Source organism: Acanthopagrus latus, chromosome 21 (genome assembly GCF_904848185.1).
Source record: "Acanthopagrus latus isolate v.2019 chromosome 21, fAcaLat1.1, whole genome shotgun sequence".
NCBI classification, from domain to species: domain Eukaryota; kingdom Metazoa; phylum Chordata; class Actinopteri; order Spariformes; family Sparidae; genus Acanthopagrus; species Acanthopagrus latus.
In genome coordinates this window covers 3,248,684-3,271,641 of record NC_051059.1, presented here as the reverse complement: position 1 = coordinate 3,271,641, position 22,958 = coordinate 3,248,684, and the positions used below count along the sequence as shown (strand labels likewise).

The 22,958-nt window shown below is 39.6% G+C and overlaps 1 protein-coding gene across 1 annotated transcript; it reads right to left on the bottom strand.

The window, feature by feature from the left end:
- Positions 1-9,348: 9,348 nt before the first annotated feature.
- Positions 9,349-21,284, bottom strand: LOC119011895 (myosin-7-like). Its single transcript, XM_037085341.1, has 38 exons — positions 21,269-21,284; positions 20,170-20,378; positions 19,924-20,067; positions 19,676-19,832; positions 19,550-19,577; positions 19,356-19,464; positions 19,146-19,238; positions 18,978-19,041; positions 18,679-18,777; positions 18,481-18,584; positions 18,241-18,379; positions 17,601-17,719; positions 17,355-17,504; positions 17,062-17,232; positions 16,667-16,976; positions 16,449-16,525; positions 16,095-16,300; positions 15,852-15,975; positions 15,636-15,772; positions 15,043-15,298; positions 14,710-14,952; positions 14,442-14,618; positions 14,187-14,332; positions 14,020-14,110; positions 13,536-13,925; positions 13,279-13,405; positions 13,084-13,202; positions 12,797-12,993; positions 12,487-12,670; positions 12,234-12,399; positions 12,029-12,153; positions 11,630-11,938; positions 11,314-11,517; positions 10,918-11,214; positions 10,642-10,746; positions 10,460-10,555; positions 9,866-10,000; positions 9,349-9,455 (listed from the first exon to the last, which is right to left on the bottom strand). Exons 2-38 carry the CDS (start codon positions 20,368-20,370, stop codon positions 9,435-9,437), a joined length of 5,820 nt encoding a protein of 1,939 aa, XP_036941236.1. The 5' UTR covers positions 20,371-20,378; positions 21,269-21,284; the 3' UTR covers positions 9,349-9,434.
- Positions 21,285-22,958: the final 1,674 nt, after the last annotated feature.

Genomic DNA, 22,958 nt, shown 5'->3' with positions numbered 1-22,958 from the left:
GAGCAAAAATAAGACAGAAAACCACAAGCATACACACACTAGGCAGGAGGCCCTGATCACAGGCTGCGGGTCGTGACAGCCCTTTGACAAAGTGCTATAAGTTAATGCCTCTCATTTACCCAGACACACACGTACATGTGACATCTGTGGCAATAAAAAACTGTATAAAAGATGATAATGTATACAATAACATTTAATGGTAAAAACGAAGTGAAGTTGCAGTAGGCTACCATTGTAAATATACACCATATATAAGTTGTTCATATTATGAAGTCAGTTGTCCGTATTTAAAGTTAAATTAAATTAAACAGTTTGAACATATGGTAGACAGGTGTCACATTTACATGTCATGATCTGGTTTCAAGATTCAATATTTAACTGTCATGTATCATCACAGCAACAGCATTACATACACTGTTAAAACACATATGTGTGTTTGGTGCTGACCTGTATACTAAACATTCACTGCCTGGCCAAAAAAAAAAATAGGTAAGAGCCTCCTGTTGGATAATTATTGCATGGGTAATTATCTTTCAGGTTGTAACAAGTTATTTACCTTAACAGATGCAATGAGTAGCTTCTTACTTCTTAAACAACCATGTCCTAAGACACATCCCGTGGTTGTGGAAAAGATGTCAGTCTGTTTGAGAAGGGTCAAATCATTGGCATGCATCAAGTAGAGAAAAAAGTCTAAGTAGATTGCAGAAACTACTAAAATTGGGTTAAGAACTGTGCAACACTTTATTAGAAACTGGAAGGATAGTGGGGAACCATTGTCTTCAAGGAAGAAAAAGTCTGAAAAAAATCCTGATTTATTGTGATCGGCGATCACGTAAACGTTTTGTGAAATCAAATCGTAGAAAAACAACAGTAGAACTCAGGGCTATGTTTAAAACCTCTACGCACCCACCCGCCCGCCGGCGGGCGATTGCAGATAACTGACTGTTTTTTACAGTGCGCAGTGACGTATCTCGCTTCAACTTTCATCATTACGGACATACTATACGTCGTTGGAAAGGGTAGAATCTCAGCAATTCATTCATCCAGTTGATTTTGCAGAAATCATGAGCACTAAACCATAAATCATTTATATTTACCAGCATGGTAAACGTGAGATACAAGAAACGCACGGCGACTCCCTACCTTTGACGTGGACATAAAACCGTAATATGTGTCCGATCCTCAATTATTTATATTCCAGTTGTCCGTAAGAATCCACTGATCAAAAGCATCAAAATGGTTTTTCATAAAATTATTCCAGGTTGTGAATATCGTCCTGTAAAGTCCATTTGTTTACCGTCTACAAACTTTGTTTGTCAAATAAAATCCAGACTTCGCCGGCCGTATGTTTATTTTCTCTAGTTCCTGTATGGTGCTGTTGGGTATGCTTGTTTTCATCACTTTGCTGGCTACAAAACAAAAGTGTCCCCATCTTTTTCCGTTCAGTTTTCACCCCAGCACAGCCCGTGAAGTACATGGAGCGCTCCTTGTTTAAAGGGCCAATCGGATTTGTTTACTGTTATTTGCCGCCTTAGTACAGGGATAGCGTTTTGGCTATCAACATGTCAATCACTCAGGCTTCTAGCCAATTATTTTACCTTTCCAACGATGGTAGGCGTGCCCAGGTCCGTTCTGTACGAGCTGAGGAATATCGCTGCGTCTGGCAGCTAGCGGGCTAACTTTGCGCAGCAGACGCACTCGCAGCGGACATTTAAATTTTAATGGACGGCAGTTTTCACAGTTTACAATGGCGAAATCCACAAAAAACACTAAATATGTCCGAGAAGAAGACCTGGAATGGATCATGGCATCATCTGATGAAACTGAAGACAGTGAGTAGGACTCTGAGAGAGAGGAAATGTTTGCTAAGGGCCTCGACGACATCTTAGATCGGTGAGTACCGTTATCATTGATGATGTTTGATTTATTTATTTAGCCATGAGTGAAATTTGAATGAAAGTTAGTGGGAAGGGGTTCTTATGCTTACAGTGAACAGTCCAGTATACATTAGCATTTCATAAATGACGCTAAATGTTTAGGGCCCCAGGGGCTAATTAGCCTAGCTAGCCTCAACTACTCAACCAAAGCTATGTAATCCTTGTAATTCTGTTCTATGATGTAATTCTCTTTGAGCCTCTAATTCCTTTTTATTTAGATTTTTTTTTTTATCAAGCTTGTAAACAAATTGAATTAGATCTTTTTCACTGACCGGACACTGGGAGTATTCCCCCAATTCAATTATTCTGTTTATGTACGGTTATTTTCCTGATGTTTTTGTGTAATATGTAATATCATATATCTGTGTTTATTTATTTCCTATGTAAATAGCACCCTATTGAATTGCATTTATATATTTTTTCATTTTTCATTATATTTGGTAACATTTGTGCATTGCATTGTGTTTTGTAGGTCACAGTCTGAAGACAGTGACGTGGATTGGGATCCTGAAAGTGAGGCAGTCAGACGCCCAACCCCCTCTCCTGCTGAAGGCGGTCATCAGAAGTGCCAACGATCCTCCTCTGCATCCACCAGTGCTACCTCCCCCGCTGCGCACATACAGTATTAGTATATTGAAAGATAATAAAATCCTTGTTTGAAATTCACTTCAGTATGTCATTTTTGTATAATGGTTACTATTCTGTAGTGTCTTGTCGCATGACAATATCTCAATATGGCCACCTAGAAGTGTGTGGAAACCACTCCGACCACCCATCAAATGAATGTGTGAAAACATTATGTTTTGAATCATGGAGGAAGGCTTTATAGTCACCAAAATGCTTCAGTAATGTTTCCAGTGTCACAGAAGTGAGAAAAAGCATTTGGCACAATTTGGCCATTTGGAGACGTTTTGGAGAGGTTTGTGGACGCCAGTGACACCACAAACTAAAAACTCCATAACTCCCATAAGGTTAGGCCTAGAAGTCTGAAATTTCATCCAGGTGTAGTTGACAAGATGTAGAAGGTATGTGGTATATTGCCATATGCCTTACCTAAAGCACATCTGAGTTATTGTTATTCAAAAATGACCTATTTTTTTCGAAGAAAAAAAAATGTTTTAGAGCCATGTTTGAACTGATGTCATTTAGGTTGTGTGTATGGTACATGCTGGGTAAGCACATTGTCAGAAACTAGAGGTTCTCAGCTTTCAAGTGAAGTATCATACATCCATCTGGGACTTGTAGTTGTTGTGTTATAAGCTTTTCCATTTGGGTATGCTAATTAGGCGAAAATTACCAACAAAGGTGGGTGCGAAGGGGTTAATAGTGAAAGTAGAGCATTTCCACATGCACAATATGAAGGGAACTCAATGGACTGGGACTTAACAGGTGCGTAGCCTTAAGAAAACCACTAATCAGTGAGGCTAATCCAAAAAAAGGCTTCAATTTGCTAGGGAGCATAAAGATTGGACTCTGGAGCAATGAAAGAAGGACATGTGGTCTGATGAGTCCAGATCTACCCTGTTCCAGAGTGATGCTGCATCAGGGTAAGAAGAGAGACAGACGAAGTGATGCACCCATCATGCCTAGTGCTTACAGTACAAGCCTGTGGGGGCAGTGCTATGATCTGAGGTTGCTGCAGTTGGTCAGGTCTAGCTTCAGCAACATTATGTGCCCAAAGAATGAGGTCAGCTGATCACCTGAATATACTGAATGACCACGTTCTTCCACCAATGGATTTTTTCTGCCCTGATGGCACAGGCATATTCCAAGATGACAATGCCAGCATTCACCGGGCTCAAATTGTGAAAGAGTGGTTCAAGGAGCATAAGACATCATTTTCACACATGGATTGGCCACCACAGAGTCCAGACCAGACCCCATTGAGAATCTTTGGGATGTGCTGGAGAAGGCTTTGCGCAGTGGTCCAACTCTCCTGTCATCAATACAAGATCTTGGTGAAAAATTAATGTGACACTGGAGGGAAATAAATCTTGTGACATTGCAGAAGCTTGTCGAAACAATGCCACAGCAAATGCATGCTGTAATCAAAGCTAAAGGCGGTCCAACAAAATATTAGAGTGTGTGACCTTTTTTTTTGGGTGGCAACTTTTTTTTTGGCCAGGCAGTGTATAAGGAGTAGTTAACATTTATATTCATCAGAGAACGTTACTATGGAAGACGAGAACGGCCATGGATTATCTCGTTATTATCTCGTTATCTAGATATAATAAAGGTTGTTTTCTTGTGATAACAAATTAATTCATTTCGTTATCTCCATGTAACAAAGATTGTTTTCTTGTGATAATGAATTCATTAATAATGTGTTCGTCTTGATTTCAACCTACAAGGGCTGCCATGAACGGCTTCTGTAGCCACTGGCTGTAGCTGTAGCCTACTGGTAAGTTACACTTCACATTAGTTTGTTTACTTGACTGGGTTGGTTTAGGGGCTACCGGTTAGCAGATGAGAGGCTGGCAAACTCCCATCTATCTGACTGCTTCAGCTAAGGTAACTTAAACGTAGGCTAACATTAACTTAGCAATGTAATGTGAAACGTATTTAAACTTTATTAATTCATTTACTATTATGGCACACATTATTAATTAATTTGTTATCACGAGAAAACAACCTTTTTTATATCAAGATAACCAGATAATAAGTCGTTATCACGAGATAACAGTACATAAAAAAAAAGAAAAATCCATGGCCGTTACCGATCCGCTTCTCACATATATCGGTATATGCCTCTGAGGATGAGGGGACAACTGCAGGTAGTGGCGGGAATGCACTGGTGACAGGGTCAATTGCAGGTTTGAAAATGAGAGGTGAGCAACAAGTACATATCCTTATGTTACCTCAGAAATGTACTAAATTGTATGTACAGTACTAAATGGCGTAAAACTTTGGCAAGGAACTTGAAGTGAAATGCTACCTAGCTAGCTAGTTGTTAAATAACACTTGTTTTTAGCTGCTTTACATCATTAATACATTAATTGAGACACATGAGAACTTCTTCTAACATAAATGATAATAGTGGCTAAACATAAATACAGTTAGAGTAGCAAATGTTGCAACTGGCCTTAGGTCTGTAACTTTTGTTTGTTATATTTGCTAAAATTGTCATAATGATCTGACAGTAGAATACGGTACAGGTCAGCTGTGAATAAACCCACTGTGGCTCCACCCAGTGGCCACCACTGCATTCAGTCTGATGCAAGAATCCACCGCTCATGGATCAACACAACCAATCAGAGCCAAGGGCAGTGTCTGAGAAGTGTCATCATTCTCTTCCATGCTGCTGGCAGCCCCCCTCCCCTGCAGAGCACGTACTCAACAGTGCCCCTCCCCCACACAGGCACAGTGCCTGCTCTTACCTGGTCAGATAGTTCAAACCCAAACTGTAAATAATGGCAGAGAACAGACAACAAAAACAGAGCCGAAAAATGCCCCAACATAGCCGACATTAAAGCAATCAAATAACAAGACTGACGAAGAAAAGCGGCGTAAAAACAAAGAATTGGACCGAACCAGAGAGAAAACAAGGATAAATATCAGAGTATCATGTCAGAGGCGGAGGGAGCTGTGGGAGCTGTAAGGACTCAAGAGCGACGCAGAGTTAGCAGATTTTCTGCTGGACAAGTAAGGACTGCTGCTTGATATATCTTTCATTCTGTTTCTTAACCACAAGGCTATGGTGGCGGTTGTTTCAGTAATACTCGCAAAAGCACAATACCGCCATACAATGTTGCAGTCAAGCTACGTAGCTTGTTTGTAGATCTAGCTTGTTAGCTTGTATGCTAACTCTGGTGTTTACCTCTGTCTTTATGGCTACTGGTTAGCAAAAGTGTCTTTCAAATGACCGGGCAGATATAACATTGTTCAGTACGCTATGAGGTGGTTGATTTGGTGGTTGAGAAATAAAGTTACTCGCGGCAGCATGCACCATTTTACCATGGTTACAAGCCTGCTCGTGCACAGCAGGCTGCTCTGTAGGCAGGGGCTTTGAAGGCAGGGCTGTAGAGAGGAAGAAGGAGGGACCTGGGAGCTTCATTCAAGATTTCTGTCAAAATTCCGTTTTGTTGTGTGAATGGGGTCTACTGGGAGCAGTGCTAGTTGTACAGTCTGACAACAGTGGGAAGGAAGGGCCTGTGACCTCCTTCACACTTCACACACTTAGGGAGAAACAGCCTATCACCAAGGGAGCTCTCCAGCACTCTCAGAGTGCCCTGCGTACAGTAGAAGTCATTCTTCAGTAAGGGGTGACTATGGTAGCTCATCTAACCTGTGTATGTCAAACACAGGGATGTTAAAGTAAATGTTAAATGTATGTCTAAAATAACTTTTTCTAGGATCTAGTCAAATTTCACCATTATTCACCAAAACAAACTAAACAAAAGGAAGAGTGTTACTGGATCGGTTGTGTGTTTCCTCTGAAAGCAAGGTATACAAAATACATCTCCTTTGTTCACCATACACATGAAATAAATGTGGCTATGGGAATGGAAACAGAAAGACAGCATCATTTGGAAACATATCTATGTTATAAGTCACTGTGGAGCAGATGTGATATCAGGCTTACACCACCGCTTGTTAGATTAATAAAGTTTCAGAAGCTGGTCGTATGCTTGCTTCTCACTTTGTCCTTGCCTTCTGGCATGGTGTTGTATCCTTGAGCACAAAGATAACCTGTGAAATTCCTGCTGGCTGCCTTCATGGCAGAGGCGATTAAGTGGAGAGCGTATGACGCAGGGCAGAGGAGTGAAGTGTTTTTACATAGAGAAGCAGCAACAGGTGATTAAGTAACAGACAGACAATCATTGACAGTGTAACTCTCTGAAAGAGGGAACAATATAATGTCATAAACAACTGCAAAAGTAAGACTCAAGTTAAGCATTATTGAGAGCACTTTTATGTAAATATGATTGTTATATTACTTTATTTGGCATCCTTGAAAGATAATACATCTTCCACAGCAAAACGATTCAGTTTTTTTTTTTTTTTTTTTTGACTTTGGTTAGATCATCTTTTATACCAGTTTCTATCTTTATCCTCAGTTACATCTTGTTTAGAATCTAATTTTCTCTTGTTAAGTTTTTCTTAGGGTTAATGACATTGAATTAAAATAGCCCTGAGCTTTTATTTTAGGTAAGGTAAAATACTGTAGCCTGTATTATATTTGTTAAGCTTGTGATTTAGTGTTAGGGTTAGGCTTTTATACTCTGTGTGGGAGGGTCCTTATAATGCCTTTAAAGTTAAGGAAGAGATCTGAGTTTCAGAGTCATTAGGACCACTTGTTGGTTGTGACCCAACCAGCTTTCAGGTGGGTTGTTAGAGCTAGGTGAGCCCAGGTGTGAATGCTTGTTAAGCTGTCTGAGGAGGGAACTCAAGGAGAAGGAAAAGAAGCACATCAGGGGAGAACTTAAAACCCGTGACTACCCAAACTGGACCTTTGTCAAAACCTTTTAAGGATCCAGAGCAGACAAAGAGGACGAGACTGAAAAAAGGGAACAGCATTGTCATTGTTGTGGGATAAACTCAGAAACTCAGGAGGCTCTTCAATAAACATCATATCCCTGTTCACTTCAGACCTACCAACATGCTGAGGCAGAAAAAACGTGTGCATTCTAATGACAAAGTACACAGGCATAAACAGAGTAATGTAGTGTATGCCTTTCAATGAAACCAGGATTGCCCAGATTTTACATTGGGGAGACAAAACAACCTCTTCATAAATGAAACACAGGAATGCGAACTCCTCAGGTCAAGATTCTGCTGTCCACTTACATCTGAAGGAGAATCATTACTTTGAGGACAACAATGTAAACATCCTAGCCAAAGAAAATAGATTGTCTGAAGGAGGAGCAAAATAATCCATCTATGTCAAACTGAAACGACCCTCTTTAAACAGGAGGTAACCTACAACATTACTTATCACCCACCTACAATGCAGTACTGAATTCCCTCTGTAGAGAGCTTAACAACCATTCACACCTGGGCTCACCTAGCCCTAACAACCCACATGAAGGCCGGTTGGGTCAGCAACCCACAAGTGGCCCCAATGACTCTGATCTCCACCCATCCTTAATGACTCTGTAAGGACACTTCCACACAGAGTTTAAAAGCCTCTCCCCTCCACTTAGTTAGAACTGAAGAAGCCTCTTGGGTGAGAGTTGAAATGTCTTCAAGAAACTGAAACAAATCAGACGATACAGCACTTAGAAAATGATGTTGCTGCAGCTGGTAACCATTGCTGTGGTAGACCCATATGTATTTTAGAATATATATATGAAAAATATATATTTATGCCTGTTATGCCTATAATCTACGAAAGTAAAGACTTGACTTCAAACAAGGCATTTCTGTCAGTGCAAGAGCAGTGTTTTCTGTGGGAGAGAGTAACTCTGTGCTTTGGGCTTTTTCAGTTTGCAAAAGGCATAATATGGCCTCTTTAAGTATTACTTGTACTTTCCATTAGCAAACATTTTCCTTGGTAAACCATGGACGTTCAGAAGGATATCATACTCTAGGCAGGTCCTGATATGCCACTGCCTTATCAGCTAACCATGTTTAACCTGGGTAACAGTTTGTCCTCTATACAGGGAACCTACATGTCAGCAAGGTGTTTGCCTTCCTCCCACAATTTTGAACTTCCTTACTTAGCCCTCATCTATTCCTGGCATTAGAGGAGCAGTCATTCCTCCATCAAAGGTCCCATTCCCAGCTGTCCATAGTCCTTGTCCCTCAGACTTCTGCAATCACATGTACACACAAGGGTAGGTGTGAAGCACCTTGTGTCTCTTAAGTTTGAAATCCGATCCAACAGCAGTTTGAGATGAGGCTGCTATTGATAGAATGCTCGTTATTTTCTAAAGGGTCACTTGAGGAGGTGGTAAGTATTAGACCCTCCTCCATTTGTACTTCTCTTGTCTTGCCCCTTCTCCTGGACTCCATTCAGACAGTGAAGTTAGTGGTTGATGTGTTTGCCCTGAGAACTGGAAGACTCCTATGTATTATGCTAGGCTCTGTTGATGAGGACTGAACCTTGTGCATTACAGGACAAAAAGGTAGGATTTGAATTAGATTATATTTTAATTAATTTAGTAAAGTAATGTATTGTTAATGATATGGCATGTTGGGTATGGCAACTATTAAAAAACTGACCTATGGTTGCCTAAAAAAAAGTGCTTGAAATGTGTGATGATATGTAGAGGTGCATGTGGCTACATTATAATGTTTTGTCTGAAGCTTTTTATTGTGGTAGTATACCTACAGTTTGTATTGGGAAATGCATTTTAATTGTGAAATAGTAATGATTAACTTAAGTGTCATCAATATCCTGAGATTGTATTCCATGTTTTTACTAATATTTGGGGATGTAACAAAGAACACCAAGGCACAATTTGAGATGCGGATTAATTTTATTCTACTGAACTGACATGCTTAGGGAGACACTATTGAAGTGCCTCAGACAAACAAAAAGTCATTCCTTGAGCTTCACTCTTCGTTGTGTCCTTTCTGAAATGAGAAAAGCAAGTAATCAAATAAGTTTCTTCTTTTTAAATATTGTTTTAAAATGCATTATCATTTGTGAAAATTGTTGTATTCTGTAGTTTTACTGGCCTACATATTAGTTATAAAAGTTCTGTGCACTAAGTGGTGACATTAATGGGTTCTGGTTGCAATATACCAACATGTTCATAAACAGTTCTTTAGTTCTTTTCCTCTGTTATTGTATTCTTCTGATCAGACAAGAGAAATGAGCATTATATGCTGTAATTTTTGTTATATGTGTAACATTTTAACCATAAAACATAATCTGTGTTGCAGCAACATTATGCTATATTTACTATAATACAAATTACCTGAAAACAGGTACCTATAGTATGCCCTACACACAAAAAAAGGGAAAACATTTAATAAATGACCTTTGAACCCACATCACGACTCTTGGCTCGTAGCTTGTTGACCTGTGATTCAGCAATGTCAGCTCTCTCTTCAGCCTCATCAAGCTCATGTTGAAGCTTACGGAACTTGGTAAGATTACTGTTGGCCTGTTCTTCCTGTAGAATAGAAACACAACATCCTAATCGGTGCCTGACTTGCATTTTTGTATTTATATAGCAGCTTATATAGTAAAACATATATTTAAAACATGGACATGGACCCAGCTGACAGGACTGGTAATATATTTTTCAATTACATTCAATCTGAAGTTTTACATTTTGGTAGAAAATGTCTCAATTATGTTAATTGCTTGTTGGTTGACTTGTTTGTGCTGAAGAGAAATCTGGTTGTAAAGTAATGTAATTAAGGTGTTGATGATGTTTCTCAGTCATCCAGGTTGTCATTATGTCATTAAGGCATGATGTTACCTTTGCCCATGTTTCCCTGCTCTACTGCGGAGCTTTACTGTGTTGAGAAGAGCCATGGTATTGAATGTGCACACATGTGCTGTGGTCTTGGACAGGTTTTATATGCTTTTGTAACATCAGTTTCTCTAAAATACTTAGCGTACTTACTGCCTCTTCTGCAGCTTTCTTGTAGGATTTGACTTTTAGCTGCAGTTTGTCTGCCAGATCTTGCAGACGGGCAAGATTTTTACGATCCTCCTCTGTCTGAAAACAAAGAACAAGATTATTGTAATACTGAGTAAACATTGCACTTTGTATACTGTGAATTTGTAAAATGAATTGAAATTTGCCTGATAGGTCAGCTCTTTGATTCGTCTTTCATATTTCCGTATTCCCTTGACAGACTCACTGGACCTTCGTTGTTCAGCTTCTACTTCACTTTCCAGTTCTCTGATCTGTCGAGAGAATGATGTAAATATAGATTTTTATTTTTATGTTTATGTTTTGTATAGGCTTTAGGTTGTACGCAACCTTTATGGGTATAGATTTTTAATATATTGTCAGCTTTTGATCGTAAGTGATTTCATTAGATTCTTCATCTGACTTCTCAAATTATTTATACTCACCCTGGCCTCGAGCTTCTGCAGCTGCTTCTTGCCTCCCTTCATTGCGATCTGTTCAGCTTCATCCAGGCGGTGCTGCAGGTCTTTAATGGTTTGCTCCATGTTCTTCTTCATACGCTCCAGGTGAGCGCTGGTGTCCTGCTCTTTCTTCAGCTCCTCTGCCATCATGGCAGCATCAGTAATGGCCTTCTTGGCCTTTTCCTCAGCATTTCTGCATTCCTGCACTGCTTCCTCCACTTCAGTCTGAAGCTGGGAAGCATCAGCTTCCAGCTTCTTCTTTTGGTTTAGCAAACTGGTGTTCTGGTTGAATGCATTTGATATAAGATTTCATCATAGCTATTCTTAGTAAATTCACAATTATAGAAAAGGACAGTGCCAGGTGCAATTGCAGCATCTCACCTGTGAGTGCAGTAGCTGCACCCTCTCCGTAACATCCAGCAGCTCTTGCTCAGCAAGTTTGCGAGTTCTCTCAGTTTGCTCCAGAGCTGTCCGCAGCTCCTCCACTTCAGCCTGAAGCAGGTTGCTGCGCCTCTCAACAATGGCAATGTTTTCCTTCATATCATCATTGGCTCGCAGGGAGTCATCAAGCTGGAGCTGAGCATCCTGAGGAAGAGTGTGACATTAATTTGAAACCATGTTAAACCAACTGATAAGCTAGTATGTCCAGGGTATCTTGAGATAGGTATCAAGGTATCTTCTTGAGTGAAATATACACCTTCAGATGTGCATGAACAGCCTTAAGTTGTTTCTGGGCCTCAGCTGCCTGCCTGTTGGCCTGGCTGAGCTGGATCTCCATCTCATTGAGGTCTCCCTCCATCTTCTTCTTCAGACGCAGGGCCTCGTTCCTGCTGCGAGTCTCAGCCTCAAGAGAGCTCTGCAGGGTGTCCACAGTTCGCTGTTGGTTTCTCTTTGCTTGCTCCATCTCTTCATCTTTCTCAGCCAGCTTGCGCTCGATATCAGCCTTAACCTGGTTGAACTCAAGCTGAACTCTGAGAATCTTCCCTTCCTCATGTTCCAGTGAGGCCTGTCATGAAAATTGAAAATCAATCAGGTAAGTAGTTATTTCCACATAACAAATGCCGATTTAAGTTCAGCATGAGAGAATCCACCATACCTCTGCTTCCTCCAGGGCTTGTTGTATCTCAGACTTCTCCTGCTCCAACTGTTTTCGAATCTTCTCAAGCTCATGAATACTTTTTCCACTCTCACCGATTTGCTCAGTGAGGTCAGAAATTTCCTCTGAGAATGAAAAAGGGCAACATTATCAATGGTTTAGTCAGGAGAGATATCTCAGCAGTATACTGTTAGACTGATGTTACCCTGCAGATTCTTGTTCTCTCTCTTCATGGTCTCCAGATGTTCCAGAGATTCTTCATAGGAATTCTTCAGTTTGAAGAGCTCAGTGCTCAGAGACCTAGCTTCTTTCTGAGAACTTTCCAGCTCTGTTTGAGACTCCTCGTACTTCTGTTTCCATTCTGCCAAGATCTGAGAAACAGTTCACATTTTATGTAAAGTCTCTGATCTATCTCTAAGAGATGAAAATCTCCATACAGTCTGCATTTTAAATCCAACCTTGTCAAAATTTCTTTGCCTCTTGTCCAGAGCAGCAGCAGCAGCATTAGACCTCTCCACATCCACCATGAGATCTTCAATCTCATTCTGCAGCCTGTGTTTGGTCTTTTCCAGAGAGGAACATTTAGCATTCACAGCTTCAACAGCCTCCTCAGCCTCCTGCAGACGCTGAGCCAGCTTCTTCCTGGATTTTGAGTATGATGTATTTTATTTGTGTTATTTTATTGTAATGATTTATGATGAATTATATTCAGGTTTATTGCTTTTAAACAATGCAGTGTTGTTTGAACCAAAACTTCTTTTTACTCACTTTGCCTCCTCCAGTTCCTCGGTTCTCTGGATGGCATCAGTCTCGTACTTAGTTCTCCACTGAGCCACCTCAGAGTTGGCCTTGGACATGCTGCGCTGCAGATCGGTCTTTGCCTCCTGCTCCTCCTCATACTGCTCTCTGAGCAGGTCACAGTCATGACGAGCAGACTGCACTGCATGAGCTAATGCATTCTTGGCCTGAAATGAAAGCATACCTGCCATAGTGCCTCTCATGTATCAACATTTCATCTACACTTAATGAGCATCTTATTGGAATTTGTGTGCTACCTTGACTTCTTCCTCCAGTTGTCTCTTAAGATCTTCAATTTGTTGAGTATAGGATTGTTTTCCTCTGGTGAGTTGAGACACCAGAGAATCCTTTTCCTCAAGCTGTCTTGCAAGTTCACCTAGATTTGATAAAACAATAAAATGAGTATTTTAGAATCTACCAAACACAACATACTTTTCTAATCAAATGCCTACCATTCTCAGTTTGAAGCTTTGCTTTCTGCATGGTGAAGTCATTGATAGAACGCTGTCCCTCCTCTGACTTTGTTTTGTATTCGTTCATCTGATCTTCCAGAGACCTGCACATCTTCTCCAGATTGTTCTGTAAACAAGAAGCATTAAGAATGGCACATAAACTACTTAAGAATTAATGAAATATGTCTGAGACACACAACATGAGATATTAATCAACCAGTGGCTCAAAAATAAATATCATGCATTAAATATTTTACCTTAGCTTTCACAATTTGTTCCATATTGGAGACGACATCATCCAGCTCCAGTCTGAGCTCACTCTTCTCCTTCTCCAGCTTCTGTTTAACTCTCTGCAGGTTGTCAATCTGCTCTCCCAGGTCAGCAACACTGTCAGCTTGTTTCTTCCTGAGTGTTGCAGCGGTGGCTTCGTGCTGCAGAGTGGCCTCTTCAAGGTCTCTGCGCAGTTTCTGGAACTCGGCCTCCCTCTTCTTGTTCATCTCGATCTGAGCAGATGTTGCTCCACCAGCCTCCTCCAGCCTCTCACTGATCTCCTCCAGCTCTCTGGCTAAGTCTGCTCTCTGCTTCTCCACCTTGGCTCGGGCAGCTCGCTCTGCTTCCAGCTCTTCTTCAAGTTCCTCAATACGGGCCTATGAAATAAAAGTGATTTTTCGCCTTAAATATCTACAGGTTGTTGAATTATTTAAATGTAACATCCCTACATTTGTATCTTATTTTCATTACCTGCAACTCCTTCAATTTTTTCTGGAGCTGGGCACACATTGCTTGTTCATCTTCTATTTTGCCATTGAGTTGGCTGATTTCAAAATCTTTTCTGTGGATAGAAAGATGTAAAATGTAGCAACAGACACAAGCTTTGAATACAAATGTGCAGAGCAGGTTTAATTTACTTTTTCAGCCTCTCTTCAAGTTGCTGCTTGTCATTTTCCAGGTCCATGATACTCTCTTGAGCTAACTTAAGGTCTCCCTCAAGCTTCCGCTTTGCTCTCTCGAGGTCCATACGCACTTTCTTCTCTTGCTCAAGAGATCCTTCAAGCTGTGGTGGGTGGGATTTCCAGCATTTCAGTTGAATTTACTCACATTCACATTCACTGGTACAATATTTTACTTTATTTCACGCAAACACTTTGATAATTTGTTCTTACATCATCCACTTGCTGCTCCAGCTTTGCCTTGGCCTTGGTCAGAGTGTTGACTTTGTCTTCCTCACTCTGCAGATCATCCAGTGTTTGCTGATGAGCTTCTTGTAAGGCCTTCTTTTCTTTGGTCAATTTGGCAATGATTTCATCCATGGCAGCCATTTCCTCAGTCAGGTTTTTTACCTATTATCAGCAGACAATGTTATCCAGGACTCAGACACAGATCTTATTTAGGAACCACAAAGTGATTGTACAATATTTAGTTTTTTGTTACCTTGTTCTCAGTGGCATGCTTCTCTTTCTCCACTTTAGCCAGAGTCAACTCTAAGTCATCTATGTCTTTCTTCAGCTCAGAACACTCATCCTCCAGCTTCCTCTTCTTACCAGTGAGTTCAGCGTTCATCTCCTCCTCATCCTCTAGTCGTTCTGTTAACTCTTTGATTTTTGCCTCCAGCTGAATCTTGCTCTTGATCAGCCCTTCACATCTTTCCTCAGCATCACAAAGATTATCTTGCTCCTGTTGTTATTGAAAAGGCACATTTTTACTTATTGTCAAACAATGTTTGATTTTACATTTTCTTGGAATGCTAACATGTCTTAAACATACAGATTGAACTTGAAGCTGCAGATCATTCTTCTCTTGGAGCAGAGTGACCATTTTTTCTTCTAGTTCCTTCCTGCGAGCTTCAGATTTTGCATAAGCCTCTTTTAGCTTGGTAAACTCTTCCTTCATATTGGCCATCTCCTTCTCAGTTTCTGCTGATTTTAACAGAGGTTTAATCTTAAAATACATTTTCATCCAGGGCCAATTCTTGACTCCCATGAAGGCACGGATGTTCCACTGGATCACCAGTAATGCATCCCTGCAACCAACAGATTATCATTGTCGTTAAATCCTGCTCCTGTAGGGGAAACTGTAATCACTTGTAATCTGCTTGAAAAAATGTTCTTTTCAATTTGTCCTGATTACGTTCCAACCCCTTCCAATGCTCTTGTGTGATCGATATTTATTGAAATTGCATTTGTACTGTAAAGTGTTTGTTTTTCTTCCATTTATGACACTTCGATAGTCTTTTTCTTTGTTTGTGGAATTTTTCTTTTCTGTCTTAAGGGTGTAGGTTGTGCTGATTGTAAAACTATTTAAGGGGGTATATGGATAATAGTAGACAAACAGAATTTGGCCATGCTGTTAGCAGGTACCTGCGTTCAACAATTTTCTGGAATTCAATTCTTGCCAGAAGGCCTCGTGACCGGGCTTGAATGCCAGTGATAATTAGGGCTAATCGGTCATCTCGCATCTCCTCAAGCTGACCTAGAAGTCCAGCTTTGAAGAACACCTTGGGAGAGATTCGATAGTCAGTTATAGTATATTTATTATTTTTCAATCCATTTCTTAATTTACATGGATTTACTGACCTTGGTGTGCCCCAGTTTATACTGGTTGTGGTCAATATCCAGAGAACCCAGCAGTTTCTCGGCAGCCTTCTTGTTGTCAATGAACTGTCCCTCAGGAATTGCGTTAGGGTTCAAAATACGGTATCTTTAGCACAGATACAAAAGATGAAATGTTTTAGTTGCTGTGAGAACAATAAATTCTCAAGTCAATCGTTTGTTCCCATTGTTAGTTTTTTATTGTGTGTTTTTTCATCACATGCAGACCTCTGTTTGAAATCTCCATAGAGGATCCTGTTGGGGAAGCCCTTCCTGCAGATCCTGATGCCTTCCAGCACACCGTTACAGCGCAGCTGGTGCATCACCAGAGGATTCTCCATGGCCCCAGGAGTCTTGGTCTCATTGGGGATGATGCAGCGCACAAAGTGAGGATGAGTAGACCTCAAGTTGGTCATCAGCTTGTTCAGGTTCTCCTGTGGGTGGAGGTTATAACAGTTCTGTGTTTAACACCCAGTTAAGGTGATTATTTTGGTGCATGTCAATGGAAAATTAAGTCTATGTCACAATCTGTAGTTTCCCTATGAGATAGCGATTCACACATAGTTGGGTGTTTCTACTAACCCTGTGTAAAGCAGACACAGTTTGGAAGGAAGAACCCTTCTTCTTGCTTCCTCCTCCTTTGCCCTTTCCACCATCAGCTAATGAACCAGTGCAAAATGTGTTAGATTCCATTAACAGACACAGGAAGAAATATCTCAGTGTCATCATTCTAGGGCAAACTTTCAAAAATATTGACATTCTCAGTGGAGGTTAATGTAGTACATTCAGTTTATTCTTACCTGATTCTGATCCAGCATAATTTGCAAAGAGGAAAGATAATAGTTTAAGATTAGACTTCTGGAATAGTCCTACAACGGTCTCATTCAGAGGATCCTTGTTCTTCACCAGCCAGTTGTTGATATTGTAGTCAACAGTTCCAGCGTAGTGAACCAGGGAGAAATGGGCCTCTGGTTTCCCTTTCACAACTCTGGGCTTCTGGAAGTTGTTTGATTTCCCCAGGTGGTTGTCATAGAGCTTAGCTTTGAAGGTGGTATCAGAGGCTTTGGGGAACATGCACTCCTCTTCAAGGATGGACATGATACCCATGGGCTAAGTAAAGTAAAAATAAAATATATAAAATAAAGCTATGTTTTTTTCATTTTTGGCATTTAGATTTCATAACTCAAAAACTCACCTTTTCAATCAGGTCAATACAGGCCTGCAAGTCCATACCAAAGTCAATGAACTCCCATTCAATGCCCTCTTTCTTGTACTCTTCCTGCTCCAGCACAAACATGTGGTGGTTGAAAAACTGTTGCAGTTTTTCATTGGTGAAGTTGATGCAAAGCTGCTCAAAGGTGTTGAACTGCAAAAAAAAAAGAAAAAAAAAACATTGATTGTCAGCAGTAATTACCTTGAGCATTCATTCAGATGTTAAGCAGAAATGTTACCCTTGTTCATGATTCTTTCATTCCATTCCAAACTCACATCAAAAATCTCAAATCCAGCAATATCCAGCACACCAATGAAGTACTGGCGGGGCTGCTTGGTGTCCAGGGATTGGTTGATTCTCACCACCATCCACAGAAACATCTTCTCATACACTGATTTAGACAGTGCACCAATAGCATAGTACACCTCGAAAGAAAATAGTTATAATAATAATAATATCTTTGAAATTGAACTTTGAATCTAAATCAAACTTTTCTGAGAAGGTTACCTTTAAATCATTACCTGAGCAACATTTTGTCCCTTGGTGACCCATTCATTTCCTACTTTGACTCTTGGGTGACAGAGACCTTTGATGAGGTCAGCAGAGTTCAGCCCCATCAGATATGCGACTTTGTCAGCATCTGAAAAAAGTAAATATGTTAACAACACTGTAACTCTCGAAGCCTCCTCACCCAACCAGACAAGAATACATGCGCAATATGGACCTTAGTGCTGCTAAATGCTTGACACCTCTTATGCATTAATTTATTTATTCACTTTATAACAACTATTGATTTATTTATTCACTCATTCACCCCACTATAACTGTTTGAACAGGTATCTGTTTATTAGGTATTAACTTATTCTGTCTGTTGCATAGACAGTCATTGCACTCCAACAATTTGCTTATTCATTCAACAACTGTTTATTTAGGTCTGTCTATTGGCTTGTCTTTGGATATAGTTTTATTCTTATTGTGGATATACCTTTACTTATACTGCTGAATAATATTACTACAAACACAGTTTTCTTGTGTTCTTTTCATACAATGACAATAAAAATGTCTATTCTAAAAAAGTATATATATATATATATATATATATATATATATATATATATATATATATATATATATATATATATATACACCAGCCTCCATTACCTTCAGTGCCATCGGCCTCTGCTTGCTCTTCTCGCTGCTTCTGCTTAAACTTCATGTTACCATAGTGCATGATGGCACCAGTCAGCTTGTAAATGCTGTTCTTCTCTTCTTGAGTGAAGCCCAGCACATCAAAGGCATCCTGAATACAATTGTAAGATGTTATGCTAGTATTTTCTTATATTGCTATAAATTAACTTTGACTAAACATTGTTTTCTGTTTTAAGATAAGATTCATCTCACATCAGTGGCCATCAGCTCTTCAGAATCATTGATGGAGGCTACTGTCGTCTCTCCTTGGGAGATGAAGGCGTAGTCATAGGGGTTGTTGGTGATAAGCAACATTTCTAAAAACATAGACAGAGAAAATATTTATTTTATGTTACAGTGCATGATACAGTACAATAATAAACACATGCCACATGTATATCATACACCTACCCAGAAGTTCAGGCTTTTGCTGAGACAAGATCTGGTAGAAAATGTGGTAGTCCCTCTCAGCTTTGAGCTGATAGGTCACACGAGACTTTTCCAAAAGGTCTGTTGGAGGTATAACGTGTGTGATGTTATGATGTAAAAATATGAAATAATTTACTGTTAGTGTAGGTTTTGCTAAAATTACTGGTAGATCATCACTCTTTGATTTTTATATAAGAATAATACATTTCTAAATCAAAATGCCTGAGTTTAAAACACATGCCTCAGGAAATCAATGTATAGATGGATTTAGCTTTACTTACAAGTCTCAATGTCAGCAGAGGCTAGCTTTCCTCTGTTGTCAAAATGAATTCTGATGAATTTCCCCTAAGAGAAAAAGTAGAATTACTTTGTACGGGTAATGTATAAAAAACGGGGGAACTCTCAATAAAGACAAATCATATAGCCTCACTGCAGTCAGAGACACTTACAAATCTGGAGGAGTTGTCATTCCTGATGGTCTTGGCATTTCCAAAGGCCTCAAGAGCAGGGTTAGCCTGAATGATTTGATCCTCCAGGGTACCCTGATTTTGGTTCATACAGACATAAAATCTGACATGAAATAAGACATGAAAACCAGCAACAATTTTGACTAATACTGATATTTTAGTTGCACCTTATGAAAGAATAGTTTTACAGACCTTCTTCTCAGCTGATGGATCTTTTTTCCCACCAGGGACAGCGGCAATACTGGCAAAGTACTGAATGACACGCTTGGTGTTGACAGTCTTTCCAGCACCGGATTCTCCACTGAGCAGAAGAAAGACAGAGATATTTAGGCCAAGACCTATAACCCATAGATACTGAAGAAGATTTTGTTGTCTGTGTGACTTACGTGATAAGGATTGACTGGTTTTCTCTATCTGTCAGTGAAAGTGATTTTCCAAATTATCAGTAAAAGAATGGAATGATGTCAGAATTGAGTATTTAAACAAGATGATGGTTGAAATAGATTATTTACCTGACAGCATGTACTGGTAGGCATTGTCAGAGATGGAGAAGATATGAGGTGGAGCTTCACTCCTCTTCTTTCCTCTATAGGCAACAACCACTTCCTGGTTGTAGACTGGCAGCCACTTGTAGGGGTTAACAGTCACACAGAACAGCCCAGAGTAGGTCTGCCATATTGAGTTGAGAATAGTGGCTTCAGATACTGAAATGTCTTGATGATTCAAGGCAATTTATTCATTGATCAGTGAGTTGCCTTACATAGATCATCCATGCTGCATAACGCTCTTTGAGGTTAAACAGCACAGCAGGCTCATGGAGGAAGGTGAACATCGCCATGTCTTCAATTTTATCAAACTTTGGCGGGTTCTGAGGATGTACATCACACTCCTTCACTGTGACAGTCTGCAGAAAGAGATAACACTCTTAAAAAAAGGTCAAGACTTTTATTACATTTCATTAGAATTCATTGAACTGAACTGAACTGAACTGATATGATGCACATACCTTTCCAAATTCAGTCTCAGCAGTGACTTTATCACCGTCACGACCAGTAATAGATGCCTTGACGTACTCAACCTCCGGATCAGGAACAAAGCATTCCTTTTTCATGTCAAATGTACGAGTTTGTGCCTCTAAACGCTCCTTATCAGACTTCCTTAGATAAGGAGCAGCGGGCCCAAACTCTGCCATGGCGGCATCACCCATTTTTTAACCTTTTAATAAAAGAACATCTGTTACAGCCTGTAGCTGTCTTTGCACACATACATTTGATCCACTGATCATTCAATTAGGATTCAAGCAAAACACACACAAGGCAAAGTCCTCCTCATATACAAAGTCCTTAATGGCAAGGCTTCAACATGTCTTTAAAGGCCTAATGGTACCCTATTACCCTTACTAGAATGCTGCACTCTCAGGAGTAAAGTAAAGCTATTACTAATGTGGCTGCTATATCACCCCTGCCCCCCTCTCTTCCTCTCTCTCTCTCCCCCCTCTAACTTCCTCTCTCTTTCTACTTCTGTCTCTCTCTCCTTATCTCTCCTTTTCTCTCTCTCCTCTCTCTGTCCCCCTTTCTCTCGCTTTCCATTACTCCTTCCCTCTCTCTCTCTCTTGCTCTCTCTCTCTCTCTCTCTCTCTCTCTCTCTCTCTCTCTCTCTCTCTCTCTCTCTCTCGGTCTCTGCCTGTTAAAAAGCAGCTTTTTTTCAACACTGTTGCCAAGTGCTTGGTCATTCAGGGAATCGGTCTCTGTAAATACAGTAATCAAGGAGTATGGTCTAGACCTGCTCAATTTGGAAAGTGTCATGAGATTGTTCTGTGAATTGGAACTATTCCAATAAAGATTGATTGTTTGATTGTTTGACTGATTAACATACAGGTATTATTTAAATTATTGTTTATTATCTGGAGTTCTAGAGACATGCAGAGGTTATTTGCATTAGTATGACCATAAAAACAAAATAGCAGAATCAGAAAAGGCATTCATTAGTAGCAAACATATGCATGTAACAATCAAAAAGCAAGAGGCTGTCAATAATAAATAGCTTAACTTAATTTAAAAAATAGAAATAAAATCACTTTCACATAAAATGGCTGAGAAATTTACCAGAGATGTTTCGCTCCAAGGGAAATTGGAATCTGTGCTATTTATTTTAAGTGGAAAGAAGTAAACCAAATATATTATGTCATTATTTGATAAACAAAGTTTGAAAAGTAGATGTTTTTCTTACCTTTGACTGTCAGCCTTTGTCAAGTGAGATGATGGATCCAGTGGCTAACACCAGGCTGCTTCTCTGTTAATAAAGGTTGTAAGTCAACCAAATATGGGGATGAATATCAGAGAAATGGCATCCATGTTGCCTATCACAAAAGCATTCTCCAAATTGGGTTGAGCCTAGCGCTGCTATTTGTTGCTCCCACCTTGACTAATACGTCAGACAGGACATGACAAAGAAAGGGGAAGGCAAGAGGTGGGGGAGCAGGGACAGGCTACCGTCTATTAAGTAATGCTCTTTGGTCAAAGTTATATAAAGTACTTTTTAGATAAAAAATAACTATTAATGTAGCATAAGCTAACATAATGCTGGAAATCTAATTATCTTAATTTTATTTGTCTGTTGAGTGTAGTACATGAGTCCATGAAGGACAAACCTTGTTGGGTGTGATTATAGAAAAGACAATGTTCTTTCCAACTGATAATACTTGGTGATAAGCTTAAATCAAACCTGATTCAATAAATTAATCGATGTAAACCTAGGATAGGATTTACCTACGATATTGTTTGCTGTATAACAACACTAATAGGCATGTATTCTTTATTTTCTTGGCACTGAAAATCTCAAGAAGAAACTAATACTAATAACTAATACTAATATTAATCTAAATGAATAATGCCCTTTTTTTGCTAAGAAGATAAATCTACTGTACTTTATGATGATGACTGTCATACTCAAGGTGGACACACTATACCATAGACTGTCTCTCTACTCGAACTAAATAAAGTAGGATAGAAGGCAAGCCAGATTTATGGGACGTCAACTATCTCACGTCTAAAGTTCAACAATAGCTTGTCAAGTGATAGGGTGTGAAATACATTTCAAGAGGGAGCAAAAAGAGCTGCAGCTGTTGTCTACAGAGAAGCAAGACAAGGCCGAGGTCACAGCTGTGAAATCCCTTTATTATCACTCACCACTTTTCTACGACCTTGTTCTATAACCCTAGTCACCCGGCATTGTTTCATTTTCTTTCTTTAATAATAATAAAATGTTCAGAGACTATGCAATCTAACAGATTCACCTTTTAATTAGCTGGAAATAGGCAAAATCTTTCTTCACCTGAATAATAAATAGCTTAAACAATTTTCTTTAATTTTCAAATCAAAAGCATTAATGCTCAATACCCAATACAGACTGGAAATGAGACAGGTCAAATAATTAAAAACCATAAATCTGTAGGACCTTTCGCTGATAATTTACTCCTAGAATGTCAATTCAGATGCCACCTGCAAGGCTCAAGGTACCTGTAGCCCTCGCACTAACTGAGGTTATTAGATGTGGCAAGGAGTAGAGTACAATTACCCTCTATTTCTTGTTTAGGTAGACCGTAGCATTGTGGTAAAGGCCTTTTGTCTTACATATAATTGGAAAATTATCAGGTAAAAAAAAAAAAAAAAGGTAAAAAAAAAAAACCTGGGGTAAAATTAAACATATTTTTTGTCCTGAGAACTGATAAAAGGCACTAATTGTTGCCACTGTTTAGTAGTAAAAAAGCCATGAAGTACCTTATTTCTCCTAGCA

What these genes read in the sequence shown, in the direction of transcription:
- LOC119011895 (XM_037085341.1), bottom strand. Translation starts at nt 20,370, where the DNA reads ATGGGTGATGCCGCCATGGCAGAGTTTGGGCCCGCTGCTCCTTATCTA. An exon ending in CTGTGTCTGCTTTACACAGG is followed by an intron (nt 16,301 to 16,448) that starts GTTAGTAGAAAC and finishes CTCCACCCACAG; the next exon opens with GAGAACCTGAACAAGCTGAT. An exon ending in AAAGCTTCAAACTGAGAATG is followed by an intron (nt 13,203 to 13,278) that starts GTAGGCATTTGA and finishes TATCAAATCTAG; the next exon opens with GTGAACTTGCAAGACAGCTT.